The sequence below is a fragment of the Athene noctua genome, chromosome 1 (genome assembly GCF_965140245.1).
Source record: "Athene noctua chromosome 1, bAthNoc1.hap1.1, whole genome shotgun sequence".
In the NCBI taxonomy this organism is placed as follows: Eukaryota; Metazoa; Chordata; class Aves; order Strigiformes; family Strigidae; genus Athene; species Athene noctua.
This window is the reverse complement of record NC_134037.1, coordinates 9,361,447-9,376,731: the sequence shown is the minus strand read 5'-3', so window position 1 is coordinate 9,376,731 and position 15,285 is coordinate 9,361,447. Positions and strand designations below refer to the sequence as shown.

Sequence of the window (15,285 nt, the reverse complement as noted above, 5' to 3'; positions counted from 1 at the left end):
CTATTCCAACTGAAAAAAAAAGCTGTAGTTTAAAACCATCCACAAAAATTACTCTAATTTTATAGGAAACATAAAATAAGCATTTTTATAAGCTAGGAGACTATCTTCTGTTAGAAAGTTTTTCTACCACACAAGAAACATTAACACAGAGAAAGAGCTTAATTTTGAAGGGTGTTCCCTGTGAGAGCTCCTGAAGTTAAAAACAGCAGAAAACAAAACAGGAAAAAAACTTCAATTACTGAAGTATAGAATAAAAAGAGACACAAAAGTATGGTTTGGGCTCCCAGCAACCACCCTTCCAAGAGGCAAGTCATGTCTTGCAGCGTGCATGTAAGAGACCTTTGCTGGTAGCATCAGGGAGTCAATAGTAGAATCTATGTTATGTGCAAACTGCAGCTAGTTTACAGAGAATAAAGCTACCCTGGAAACAATTGCTTTCAAAATGTCCAGAACAAAGTAATGCCAGGAACTTTCAACTGAAAAAAAATTTACAACGGCATGGCAGTATTTGGCCATGAAGAATTTCTTTTCCAAAATACATTATTAATCAGCACACTTTTCCTTTCCTAGAACTAAAAATAGCTCCTATTTCTGCCTTCTCAATTCTATTAGATGTAATAGGCTGACCACATCCACTTAACAACCTTCCTACCATCCAAGTTAAAAGGAATCTAGCTCCTGAAATGAAGCTCCCGAGAGATTTGATGAAGTCTTCCACTTTCTAAAGGTTTCACTGCCCTTCAAACACAGCACTATACATTAAGAATGTGAACCCTATTTTACCTGGCTGTTTTTTCTGTGGCTCCTCCTCTTGCACAGGCTGATAAGATGGTAGAGTTCCATTTATATTTTCAGTATATTTTCCACTCCTGGAGAGAAAAAAAAACTTGTACCATTGTTAGGGAAATAACACATTAATTTTTTTTGAAAATAGGTTATGTTTCACTGCTCTCAGTGATATACCTGAAAGAAGGTGGTACCAGTTCAAGAGGCAGAGTTAGTGGCAGAGGTTGTCCGGCTTTGGCCATATCAGTTAGGTGCATGGCTAACACAAACTCATCAGCTTTCAGCTGTCCATCTCCATCAATATCAGCTAAAGACCTGCACAGTGTTAACAGCAATAAGAATTAAAACCAAACATCACAATCACTCACCAATGAAACAATTCACTGTAAAATAATAGAGAATTCCTGTGAAATGTCTGGTAAAAATAATTACTATTATTAACATGAATAGCTGATGAAGGGAGATATGGTTTTGTTTAATAATGTACTGCTATTCAGATGTTTTCATAAAATACAGCAAAAAGGATAGGAAAAGTTAAGATCTCTCTGATTTATTGCATCTCCAAGAGAAGAGCTGGGAATAGAATCCAGGACTGCTCGTAACCAGTTCAAAATGCTAGAAACCAATTTTTCAAAGGTTTTTTTTTAAAAAACAAAAGAAAATACTGTATAAAATTACATCAAATTCTACAACAGGAACATTTTTTCCCCTGTGTCTCCCTGACAGTGCAGGGAAGACATGAGCTGCCCCAGAGTACCTAGGAAAAGGATCACCTACTCCCTCTAAGGAGAAGGCAAAGCACACAATCATATCATTAGCCTACAAAATGCTTCCTACACAACTGGGGCGGGTGAGGAGGGGTGAGTGGGAAACCAGTGAAATGTTTCCAGAGATGCAGGCAAGAAAGCAGGAACCTTTCTCAAAAAACTATCTATGTAGATACAATTACAGGACTGTGTCCTTAGACTGCGCTTAAGTAAAATGCTTAATAAAATAACTGCTTGTTAAAAAACCCTACTAAAATGGAAACAACACCACCAAAAAACACGATCAAACACACACACACCCCACAGTGAAAAACAAAAGCAGGAGATGATGAAACAAGATTTTTATTATGTTTACAGACCAGCACTATTCACACATAACAGTACCATTATTACAGTAATTACTATGAACACAGTACCCCAGTAGAAATACTGGTAATTCCTTACTTTGGGCAAAACTAAACTGAGGCTGTTAATCCCCTACAAGGGTACACAGACCTCCTTCAAAACTGAAACTTGAGTTGTTAATCCTCTACAGGGGTACACAGACCTCCTTGCATTGGCTACTGTTATCTTCAGGCTCGGCACCCAGGAGGAAAACAGCCAGTAATTTTATATAATGCTTTTTCCCCATACTCCAGAGTGGAGGACTACAACCCAACACTCTCTTTTTTACCTTCAAGGCAAGAAACCAAGCAAGTTGAACAAATATAAGGAATGTTTCAGCTTGCTGCTACTAGAGACAGTCAAATGACTGCCCTGGGATAAAGATGAAGAAGAAAGGGAACTCAGAAAGGGATGGAAAGCACCAAGCTATTGTGAATTCTGCTGGGCCAGTACATTTTATGTATAACATTCAAGTTATGTCTGAAGGCGTAATCCAAACTCCCATATCTAGCAGGGCAGATTATTCAAGACTTCAGACAACTGTAACCATTTCCATCACCACAGTAAAGGCAAGTCTTAACAAATATGTAAACACAGACATCTTTACTGGAACTGCAGTAAATTCTAAAAATCTAAAGGGTTACTTCATTTTTAATATTTCTCCATATTTTAAAACTAACAAGCTTGATTTCAGAATTCTAATTTTAAAATTAACAAACCCTTGTCTCATCTAAACTAGCGCATCACTGAATTGGAAACTGAAATGAATACCTGTACTATTATATGGACTTAAACAAAGAGTGAAAAGAATTAATTATATTACAAAGTGTCTTTTGAAAATGTACTAATGAACAAACTAGTTTAAGAAGTAGCTTAGTTTCAGTTTATGATTGTAGATCTATGGTGTCCCTTCATAATTTCTTGTTAAAGACAATGTTTCCTCTATTAACACCACAAATGCACTGAACTCATAATCAGTAACTAAACTTACCAAATAGTAGCCAGCTGAGTCTGTGAAAGGTTTGATTGCAGAAGGGCATTCCTTGCTTGAAATCCTTAGTGAAAGTGCAAAAGATAAATAAAAATAAATTATTTGAACAAAGATTCACATGTAGCAAAAAAATGAGTCATGAACTAGGGCATGTTTATTTTTAATATCAATCTAATCCATTTTCATCAGTGGCTGACAGTTGGCTTTACTTCCAGGCTTAACAACAGGCATTACAACCTGGACACAATGAAGATGTAAGTATTCTCACACACTTTTTTTCATTCAGAGCACCTAACAGAAAAACTGACATGAAAAAGGGGTATTTATGGTAATCCTCACAGATGTTACAAAAGCACAGCTGACTGTCTACACTAAAGCTTGAACTAGCATGCTGGAAAGCTGTCAGATTTCCTTTTGATAACACAGAAATATACCTTTCTAGGCAGGTTGATGAAACCTTCAGCATAAAATCTGCTGAAGAAGATAAAAAGCACTGAGCTCCTTTCTTGAAAGAGAGAATTGTCCTCCTTTTTTGTGGGCTATGAAGCTGAGGCAGAGGCTTGATAAGTGCTTATTCAAAATGGGAAATATAATCAACTACAGACATAAGCGTTGACTTTATATCATCTGTTTGGCCAGCCTTCTGCTCACTGTGTTACAGTGAGTAATCCAGTTTTATAAGAACTTTCATAAAACTCCACTCTTATTAACTTTGTGTGAAGTCTTTTGAAACCACCATAATGCTGTTGCACAGCACAAATGTCACTAAGAGTCAACAAGGAATTACTCCCTTCAATTCCTTTTGAAAAATTCCAATCAACAGGTGCAGTACTGCAGTGTCTTTCGCAAACTGCTTTCTTTGAAAAGATAAAGCCCAAATATCTAAGCAATTACTAAGACATATGCATAGCAGCACATGGCAGAAAAATGATGAGATGTCCCTCATTTTACAAAGTCCTTAGAGTCTATGACTGCTGACTTTATGGAGCTATCTTCCCCAGCCTTATGGTTCTCAGGTTCTTCTAGTTAGATACCACCACCACCACTCTTATCTTGCCCTCAACTGCTGCTGTAGCTTCCCCAGTCTACCTGGGGAGACTGCTATCTCCTCAGACCCCTCCAGGTCTAAACACAGAGCCCAAGCCAATCAACTGATGGCTATTTCTGTTTCTTGGCTGACTAGAACCAATAGCTGAAAACCACCCTCTCCTGCATAAACCTGAATGTCAACAATTTCAGCTTTTATTTCATAGGGCAGTCAAATCCCAAGCTGGGATTCCATCCCTCAGCCTGCAACATTCCAGAGGCAGAAAACACTGCTGGTTCTCCCCCTCCATATCAAATGCCATACTCACCTGATAAATATCCACTCATACTTTTATCAAGACTGTTAAATTTCTGTCTGTATTTTAATCTGGAGGCCTGAGGAACTGCCCAGTCTGAGGATGCAATCTTTGGTGAATTCCCAACTAGTGAAGCACTAGAGGAAGAATTTGAACTGTAATACAATAAAAAAATATAAATAAATAAATAAAAACAAAAAAGAAAGAAAACTCTAAGTCACTTGGTTTAATAAACAGGCATTGGAACAGAAGATACGTAACATTTGCTGGCAACATGAAACAACTTCCACAAAGTTTTGCCTCTGCTAATTTGCTATAAATATTTTCATTGTTAATATGGAATTTTACTGTGAAAGTAGGGACACATATCTAAAAACTAAATCTTGAATTCAAGATATTGTTCCCTTGGTATCACATGCACTTATGCCACATAATTAATCGGTCCACCACTGCAAAATACTGCTACAGGAAACCACAGGAAAACATCTCCACTTTCACAAGAATGTTTACAAGGGCTGTGAAGCACTGGGTGGATGTCTAAGTAACTTTAAGATGTATGCAAACGAATAACCACGAGCATAAAATAAAAATTACAAACTCACAACCAAAACCAGCTTCCAAAGCTGCTAAAGCCATTATGTTCCACCTCTACCTACTCTTTTTATTAGTGACAATGACAGGCTGAATGGAGTTTTTCCAGTTCACTGTTTCTGCAGAATAGCACTTGATGGAGTGTTTAGTTATACCTATAAAACTTCTACCTGCAAGTCCCAGCATTTTCACAGTATCTCATCTTTGAAGAACAGACAAAACCAGGTGCATCCAGCCCACCTTGTTTAAGGTAATGCCCTACTCTGTCAAATAAAAAAGTATCTGCAGTGTTATCAGAGGCAACAAAGTAAAGAACATTGATATAAACAAAGCCTTTCGGGCATGATGTTGGATACACTTTCTTTGCATGGAATTAGATGACATTATGGTGAAAATGCTGTCAACAGTAACAGTGATGAATAGCTACTTTGCAATGCTGGAACAGCAGCAAAAGAATGCTTTCCAGTTAAAAAAAAAAAAAAAAAATACAGGCACACACCACGCCTACAATCATCTTATTGAACATCTGCTAACATCAGGTGTCTGTAGAAGGAGCCCAAAGTTAGGCATGTGTTCATCCTAGATGTCTTGTATTAGCAGTAGAGAGGTGCAAGCATTTCTCAGTCACTTTCTGGAACTGAGCTGGGGCTGAGATGCCCTCTGGACTGTCTTTTCGGAGACTGTTCCCTGGATGACCAATTGCATAGGTAAGCCTAGTCTCTCACTTTGTCTATGGCAAAGCTTTAAAATCAGTGGTACAGAGAAGCTGATTACAAAGACTCCCAATCTTCTATTATTCATAAAACAAATTTGCACATAAATATTTATAACATACTGTTCTTACATGCCTGCTAATTACATGAGGTCCTCTATAATGAATGAGCACATCAATCCATAAACATTGCTTTTGTATCCACTTGGTAAGTTTTACTTCTGTTTACTAATGAGGTGCATTCCCTTCTTTTTGGCAACACTTTTTCTCATTTGAACTCCTCACTTAGTTGGGATAGTTTTGTCAGATTTACTGAAAATATTGTTTATTGTGCGTATCAAAACAATCTATTTTCAGACTTCGTAAGTCATATTCAATCGACTAATTTTTAATGAATATATTTTGAAAATAGAAATGCTACATAAGTTTTGGAAGGCATAATACTCAAGTTTAAGATATAACCAACTTAACTTTCATACCTGCTAGATCCCAAATCAATTAGTGACTGTGCCTTCTGTATACTAGTACCACCAAACCCTCCTGCCATGGGACCTAAAGAACCAGTGTGAGGCAGTGCTGAAACAAACAAACGAAAAACAAAACCAAAAATGTAAAGCAACCTGGTAGAAGGTAATGCTTTGTAATAAACACTCAAGACTTTGACAGAAGGAAAACTAATCAGTGCTTTGTTGTTACGATTAACCAGTTAGGAACAACTTGACAAATGTAAACTCTGGAAAAAATACCGGTTTTTATTTTTTAAGTCACATGCAAGTATTAACATTCCTGTCTAAAATTAGTAATAGAGAAAATAAGATTCACAGTTCTGAAAGTGAGTACTGGACTGTACTATACTTACTTGAAGAGAAAGGTATGGACAAAGGCTGCAGAATGCTGGATGTTCCATTTGGCAACGAGGAAGTACTGACAGAAGGCACCAGGGGAGCAGAGATAACCAAAGGAGGGATGGAAGTCATGGAGGTCAGAGACATGGGAGCTAATGGTGTGATCGTAGACATAGATGTTGGCATGGACAGATTTGGCATACTACCCATTCCTAGAGCAAAATCCAACAATTCATGATTTAATATGGCAGAGGGTCCAGCAAGAAATTGGCTCCATTATGCTAGGCAGAAACTACACAAAGAAACCTGCATCCAGAGATACAATGAGCTAAAGCAGATGCTTGTGTATAATATTTACTTTTTCTCTAAAGTTTAGACAAGACAGCTCACAGAGGAAAATATACTGAAGAACATGAATTAAAAGAACAGAAGATCCTTACAAACAATTAATTCTCAAGGTAGATTTAGCTAGCATTTCACGTAAGAGTAAGATCTAGTTTTCTGTAATTGCAGCCATAACTAGTTCTTCAACAAGCCTTTCCATGTCTGGCCCCTGAGAGAAAATGACAATGCAACTCAAGAGTTGTGACAATCTGTGACAGGGAAAAGCTGATACTGTTTCTCAACTAAGTCTCTTCCAAGCACCAGCCTTGGAAGAATCTATATGGGCGAGAAGTCCATACTTAGGGACCATGCCTAGCAAATGGTTTCTTTAAGGCAGCTGCCTGAAGCAAATAAGGGCACTTGAATTACTGGCTGAATTTTGTGTAAGACAACAGTACGCAGATGCTGTGATAGAAAGTTAATAGGAAGTAATCATACGCCAACCACAGCTGCCTATACATTCATGCACTTGTATACCAACACACAAGATTTACCGATGGGCAGATATTTAAAATCATGTATGTAATTAATATATGCATACATTTAATTTGAGCATAGAATTATGCACTGATTTTGTAATCCATCTGAAGTCATGTATATTTTGTTCTACGAAAGGACAGAGTAACAGGCATGCACTGAATCCCAAAACGCCATCAGAAGAGAAAAAAAAGTTAATATAATAAAATTTAATTTAATAAAAAGTTAAAAATAATTATACTCAATTGATCATATAACCAAAATAGACAATCTGACTGATACTGAAAAAAATATTTAAAAGAAGTGTTCTACCAAAACTTTGACCTTCACTAAGTTTAACTTTAAAAACCCCAAGTATAAATAGGGGAATGAGTAGGAGGGAGACAAAAAAAGACCTTCAGTACAAGATGACAGCCTACAAGTCAGATGGCAAATGTGAATGGCCTTCTTGCACCTCATGTCAAAACTCAACAGAAGGTTTTTCTTTATTATTAAATGTCTTCAAAGAATGAAATTATCAAAAATGTCAAGAAAATTACTTTGTGAATTTCCTAAATCAGAATATCCTTGGGGTTTTTTTACTGACTCACTCAACTGTCATGGTAAGATTAATGCTTGTATTTGGTTGCAATTAACTTTGTTTTTTTACCTCTGAACACTATGTAATTATATATTCATAAATACCAAAGCGAGCTGACATTAGCGGTGAAAATACTGGAGTTTGTTTCATGACAGGAGGGAGAACTGCAGGCAAGTGCTGTCCTTGCAATTTCAGCTTGATGAGTTTCATGGCTATAGAGAACTCCTGTTGATCCATTTTTCCATCCTTGTTTAGGTCTGATAGTGTCCTTAAAAATAAAATAAATTTAAATTTAACACACTCCCAAGGAAGAAATGTAAACTCTTTCACTTAATGAGAAGCTTTTCTAACAAATTTATTGACTGCTTTTGTACAATAAACCAACAAACTTATTGCAACCATTTGGAGATTTTTTTACAACAGTCAAACTCTCAGCAGTTTTCAGATCTTAATTTTTCTGGTTTGCCAATCTACAGGTACTGAAGGTCAACCTGGACTTCCAAACATAATGTTCGTCTAGCTGTATTAAGTATAATACACTTGGTAGTCTTCTGCAGATTTCAGTTTTAAAGTTGCTGGATATTAAATGCTTAACACCTGAGAAAGTAGGAAGATACTCAGAAAAGCAGTAGTCTCCTCTCAGTGGATTGTTGCTACAGATACACCTCTACTATGTTTCTTTCTATACTACTAGCCAGCCTAATTACTTTAAATTAATGTCTGGTAACTTAAGGAATTAATGCAAGAATCTGAAATGGGAAGATGCAAAAATCTGCTAAAGGCACTATATACCACTATGAAAACTAAATTAATTCACAGCAGTGCTTTTTTTTAAGCCTGATATCCACAATGCCTTTGACACTTTTCCAAATAAATAAAACAAGAAATACATGCAACAGTGCATACACTGGTAGACAAAATTTCTGGTCAGACAGAAAATATAAAATCTTATTAATACTTAAACATGCGAGGGCCAGGCACAGGAATGTAAATAAAATAGGGGAAAACCAAATCAGATTTAATATTAAGCTACATTTTCCCTTTCATTCTGTTATTATTCAGTATCAAACACAAAGGCCCTACACAAAAATTTCCTTAACACTCTTTTCTAGGCACTTTAAGTCTCTGAAGACGAAACTATTTTTGCATTTAGTGAGTTTCTTTAATATTCTTTCACAACTGAGTTGTTCTTAATTATTGTGAGCCTCCACTCCATGTCTTCTAGCACGTGTACAGCTTGATAACAACCAAGTACCCCAAAATGAACACAGTATTCTGGTGAAGACTGAGTTGCAAAGGAGAAAATGTTGCAGGTGTAACCACCACATATATGCAGCAAAGAGCGGCACTTTTTCCAGTTCCTGTATTACAGCATTGGTTGGTATCTAACAGTGTATTATAACTGACCTCCTACCAACATTTTCTGTGTCTTTATATATTTTTCCTGTCTTCTACTTTCAATGCATTTTCCACTCCCAGTTTAGTCACGTATAATTTTCCCACACTTAATCTTACTCCCATTTTTTAGTGGTTACTGGTATTTCAAACATCATTCAATTTGGTATCTCCAGGAATTCATTAACCCATTACTTAACTCTTTTTCCATGTTTATATTTAAAGTGTTATTTTCTACCTTGTTTTCTGTATTAGTATTTAAAATATAAAGACAAGACTTAGGAGTTACCTTTGTGGCAGTCCAAAAAGCACCTCCCTCTATAAAAGCCTTGAAATTTATCATCACTTTTTGCTTCAAGCACTTACTACAGTTTAAAAAGGCTGTGTTCGATATGAACTAATTTGAATTAACATCATAATAATGATTGTAAATATTGCTTTTTAATTGTGTTGGTACACATATGGGCTCAATCCTTCCTCTAAATTTAGAAAAATTAAAACTGATTCAGACAACATTCCTATCGACTGCTGAAAGTCTGAGACAACACAACATAACAAAGATAGTACTTGAATGCTATGCATCTCCTATCTTTAAAAAAAAAAAAAAAAGTAAATACCTTACCATATTTCAGCAAGAATTGAAGCTGGTAGACCTGATTGCAAAAAAAAGGTACGTGCTTGGTCACCTATGATAAACAAGAAAGAAAGAAAGATAAAACTTTTATACTAGAGACATAGATTTTTAGAATACCTCAGCACTCTCTTGTGAGAACAGAATTTCAAAAGGAACCAACACACTAGATGCCAAGCTTCCAAATTTTGTACCACCTAACTCCTTCCCTGGTAACAGTGACTGTGAGATACCCATGTATTCTGTAATCCTGAATCTTTGCTCTGAGAAGTGATTTCCAATAGCTATAAAAAGTTTTAAAAGGTCACAAATCAACAGCTGCCAACCGTTTCATAGATACAAGATTTAAAGAAGTAAAAATAACTGAAAATTTAGTCCTGACCCAATTACTTTTACAGGAAAGGAAGTGCATGCCATTTTTTTCCTTCTTCATCCAATCTAACTTTAGCCAGTACTGCCTCTCCAGAAAAACTGGAAAAACAGTGTCCTAAATAATATTCTGTTCCATCAGAGAACATCCACTATTTCAGTCCTTCAGGTATGGAAAGGGAACTGTTGTGCAATTCCATACCAAGCTCCACATCAAGTAGTATTGATAGCGCTGTTAAACAAAGTCGTAATAAACCACAGACAGCGGTGTTTATGCTTATCTGTGAGTAAATTACAGATGCTTAAAGCTAAGACTTTGTTATTCCTTCAGCTCTTTCTTTCATTATATTAATCACAGAATCATCTAAGTTGGAAAAGACCTCGAAGATCATCCAGTCCAACCACTGACCTCACACTGACCGTTCCCAACTCCACCAGATCCCTCAGCGCTGGGTCAGCCCGACCTTTCAACCCCTCCAGGGATGGGGACTCCACCACCTCCCTGGGCAGCCCATTCCAATGCCCAACAACCCCTTCTGGAAAGAAATGCTTCCTAATAGCCAGTCTAAACCTTCCCTGGTGCAGCTTGAGGCCATTCCCTCTTGTCCTGTCGCTTGTTACTTGATTAAAAAGACTCATCCCCAGCTCTCTGCACCCTCCTTTCAGGGAGCTGTAGAGGCCATGAGGTCTCCCCTCAGCCTCCTCTTCTCCAGACTAAACCCCCCCAGTTCCCTCAGCCGCTCCCCAGCAGACCTGTGCTCCAGACCCTGCCCCAGCTCCGTTGCCCTTCTCTGGACATGCTCGAATCATTCAATGGCCTTTTTGGGGTGAGGGGCCCAAAACTGAACACAGGAATCGAGGGGCGGCCTCACCAGTGCCGAGTACAGGGACAAGATCCCTTCCCTGTCCCTGCTGGCCACGCTATTGCTGACACAAGCCAGGATGCCATTGGCCACCTTGGCCACCTGGGCACACTGCTGGCTCCTGTTCAGCCGGCTCTCAATCACCCCCCCAGGTCCCTCTCTGACTGGCAGCTCTCCAGCCACTCCTCCCCAGGCCTGTAGCCCTGCTGGGGGTTGTTGTGGCCCAAGGGCAGCCCCCGGCATTTGGCCTCATTGAAACTCCCCCAGTTGGGCTCAGCCCATGGCTCCAGCCTGTCCAGGTCTCTCTGCAGAGCCTCCCTGCCCTCGAGCAGATCAACACTCCCACCCAACTGGGTGTCATCTGCAAACTGACTGAGGGTGCCCTCGATCCCCTCGTCTAGATCATCAATAAAGATGTTAAACAGGAGTGGCCCCAACACCGAGCCCTGGGGGACACCACTCGTGACCGGCCGCCAACTGGATTTAACTCCATTCACCACAACTCTTTGGGCCCGGCCATCTGCCAGTTTTTTACCCAGCAAAGCGTGAGCCCATCCAAGCCACGAGCAGCCAGTTTTGCTAGGAGAATGCTGAAGAAATGGTGTCAAAGGCCTTAGTAAAGTCAAGATAGACAACATCGACAACCTTTCCCTCAGCTTCCCAGGAACTGAAGTCAAGCTGACAGGCCTGTAATTTCCTGGATCATCCTTCCAACCCTACTTATAGATGGGTGTCACACTGGTCAACTTCCAGTCTGTCGGGACCTCCCTGGTCAGCCAGGACTGCTGGTAAATGATGGAAAGCAGCTTGGTGATCCCCCCAGCCAGCTCCTTCAGCACCCTCGGGTGTATCCCATCCAGTCCCATAGACTGGTGTGTGTCTATGTGATGCAGTAGGTCACTGACTGTCTCCTCCTGGAATGTTGGGGGTCAAGGCTGGATTCCCTCAGTACTACTAGTTCTGCTATTAAAGACTGAGGCAAAGAAGGCATTAAGCACCTCAGCCTTTTCCTCATCACTTGTTACTATGTTTCCTCCTGTGTCTAGCAGGGGATGGAGGCTCTCTCTGGTCTTTCTTTTGCTGCTCACATTCTTAATAGAAATATTTCTTGTTGTCCTTGATTGCTGAAGCCAGATTAATTTGGCTGGGCTTTAGACCTCCTGATTTCTGTATTCATACAAAGCTTTTCATTTCAAGCACTTGCCAAATAAATAATGAAGTCTGCAGACGTATGTGCAGGTAAGAGCCCAGATATGGCCTAAAGGTAGTCCCTGGGACTGCATACTTTTCAGCTGGTGGTAAACACCAGCATCCCCAGCATCCCAGAGCTGTTTGGCCAAAGCAAGAGTTACATATTACTTAACCAGAAGATGTGCATGTTCCACACAGACAACTTCCCACTCCTTCCTCAGTCTTTTCTTGACCAAAATGAGGAAAATTGTGGTCAGTGGAGTCACCAGATAGGGCATTAGCAGATAGTTATCAGGGCTGGTCTTTACTGCCCACCTGCACACAAAGAATGGGGCATTCTTAAATTAACTCGTCTTTGCTAGGGAAATTGAGCCTTTTCTTGATGTCACAAGCAGATTCTTAAATTTGAAAACTGCAGATTCTGAGGTGTGCAGCAATATGACCCAATTGTTTCAGAGGAGAAGCAGCTGAATGCAACTGGAACTGACAGCAGGCCATTGCAAAATGCTATTAGCCTATCTAGAACTTGCTGAAGGCCCAAGGGTTAATGAATTTCAAGCAGTCATTAATGAGGACAAGCTGTCATCATCTCACTCCCTGCCTCCTCCCCCAAAACAAAGATATCTAACAGAACAGTATTTTCTAACACTGTTCAGACAGAGGAGAGCCACTTCTGGTGTCTCTGGCGTCACTTGTCACAATAGCTACTGTAAGTTCTCCTTGGCAGCCTCCCATCTGAACAGAGATTTTGCCTGATACTCTTTGGTTTTTGAAACTAGACGGAGTAACAGTACATAACCACTAGCTGCAGAAGTGACAGGGTTAATAAAAGTGTTCCTGTGCGAGACTTTAGCCCAAAGCTTGTAGAAGTTTTGTAATAACCTGTAGCTGTTTGCCCTAGAATGGTTATTAGTCACACAACAAAGGGCTAGAAATAGGATGTAGTTTTCAAATTGTTTTACAAAGATACTTATGTGTACACAGAAGTTAATGTATAATACCGAATCTCAGACCAACCTGTAATGTAGCCTCCTGTGGGTTTAAGGCTATCAAACTGCTTGTCATGCTTGGCTCGTTCTTCAGAGGTGATGGCCCATATGTTTGGACCTCCTAAAGGAAAAAAAAAACCAACACAACAAAACCAAACAACTAAAGAGATTGAAGACTTTAAAATAAAGCATGTTGCTTGCAAAATAAAAGCTCGGCTTCTCAAGAGACAAAGTTAGATCTAGACACACCCAGCTCCTACCAGTTTGGCAAGGGCGTTATGAAACACAAACCTGCTTCCCAGATGTGCAAGCACTAGCTGAGACAATTCCTCCGCTAGATTGCTTTACACTCGGCTTTCAAGCTAGCTCTGTCGTCCTTCAAAGCTGGTGCAAAGCAGTTTCCTGTTGCTGCTGATTGTTTGCAGCCCGCGCAGGATGCACGTTGCTCACCATAGCCTGTGTGAACCAAATACTCCTCTGGTTCACCGATAAACAAATGGTGTTCGGTGTCACTTAAAGGTTCTCATACAGAGGGTTAACACTCTACAGCTGCCATAGAGACTCATGCTTTGTCTTGCCAATACTCTAAGAACAAAATTGGGACTATGTTGGTTTTGTCTGACAAGGGAGTAACATTGTTTTTTTTAAAAACAGCATACAATTTCAATTTACCGTTCTTCAATGCTTAAAAAAAAAAAAAAGTATAAAATATTACAGCCTCAAAATAACAAAGAGAAATTGCAGAGAATAATCATGTTTACAGAGCTGTGCTGATATACCAGGCAGAACCAGAGTGACTTTCAGAAATGCTCCAACCTGCTGTATAAAGGTCAAGGTGTGCGTCCTCTGCAGGAAAAGCAGTTTGCCAGAAATAACTGGGTTTGGTTTTCAGGCAGGAGGAAGTTTTAGTCAGGAAGTTCTTGAAATCAACGAATGCAAGAATTAGCCAAAATTCTGAATGGAAACCCCTAAAACAGCATTAAAAGGTTATTACTTAAAATACCACCTTTAAAAATACATTCTATTGAGCATTACCACTTCCAAAGAACTGTTAATCTGTCAAGTATTGCTCACTAAAAGACAGTCCAGGGAGCAAATGATTCTTCTAGTAAGATATTAACAAGTTGCTTTAAAAACCACAGCACTTTGAAAGAAAGTTGCTATAAAATGTTTCTTTTCCTACATAAACCTAATTTCAAAGCTTTGAATCGACAAAATTTCAACAGCTTTTTTCACTATTTTTCAGAGAATAACAACAAAGTGAAGGGACTGCAAGCTGTCACCCATGCCAATATAGACACATTAAGGATGTTAATCATCTTGCATGAGATTCATCTCTCATTAACACTTTCTAAGAAGACTTAATGTCTCCTCTTAAGAAGGTTCTGTTTTGGACTGTCATTCTACTCGCATGTGTACAAATTTATTTTTTACCCCTGTTGTGTAGTAGGGAAATACAGTTCAAAAACCCAACCCAAACCAAATGAGAAACTAACTGGGGATATGATGACAGAAAAGTGGGAGGGCATTAGGATGCAACCTCTATGCACCTGAATTTGGAGTTTTGCTTCCCTCTCTTAAGGATATACCAATTTCTTTTAGCGTGGCCTCAATAAAAGGGCCATCTTGCAGGCTGCACGCAAGACTGCACTTCAAGAACCACTGCCCTTCTCTCTTCTGGTTAAATAAACCTAAATAAATCTAGATTAGATACCAAAAATAAATCTGAATAAATCTAAATCAGATGCCTAGAAGTGGATAGGCAGTGTGAGTATTGCTGTAATGCACAAACAAGGACAATTTACACCCAATGGCAAAAATAAGAGTGACACTTAAAATTAAAATTAACGCTTATAGAAATTATCTGGACAAAATGAAGAAGTGCTCCTAAAGTTGTCAGCAACAACTTCAGAAAACCGGACTATTTTTTCATATATGGAAAATAAAGTATTAGCAACATCACATATTCTTTATATGAAATACCATG

General features: G+C 38.9%; 1 protein-coding gene across 1 annotated transcript in view; it reads right to left on the bottom strand.

Annotated features, from left to right (window-relative positions):
• ITSN2 (intersectin 2) overlaps positions 1–15,285 on the bottom strand; it is an 87,241-nt gene that overhangs the window by 40,812 nt on the left and 31,144 nt on the right. Inside the window, exons 3-11 of the mRNA XM_074895539.1 lie at positions 13,327–13,419; positions 9,878–9,941; positions 7,965–8,128; positions 6,434–6,631; positions 6,054–6,150; positions 4,284–4,426; positions 2,929–2,992; positions 964–1,101; positions 784–869 (exon numbers count right to left, since the gene is read on the bottom strand). Of these exons, the coding sequence (XP_074751640.1) occupies positions 784–869; positions 964–1,101; positions 2,929–2,992; positions 4,284–4,426; positions 6,054–6,150; positions 6,434–6,631; positions 7,965–8,128; positions 9,878–9,941; positions 13,327–13,419 (1,047 nt within the window). The remainder of the gene's footprint in view (positions 1–783; positions 870–963; positions 1,102–2,928; positions 2,993–4,283; positions 4,427–6,053; positions 6,151–6,433; positions 6,632–7,964; positions 8,129–9,877; positions 9,942–13,326; positions 13,420–15,285) is intronic.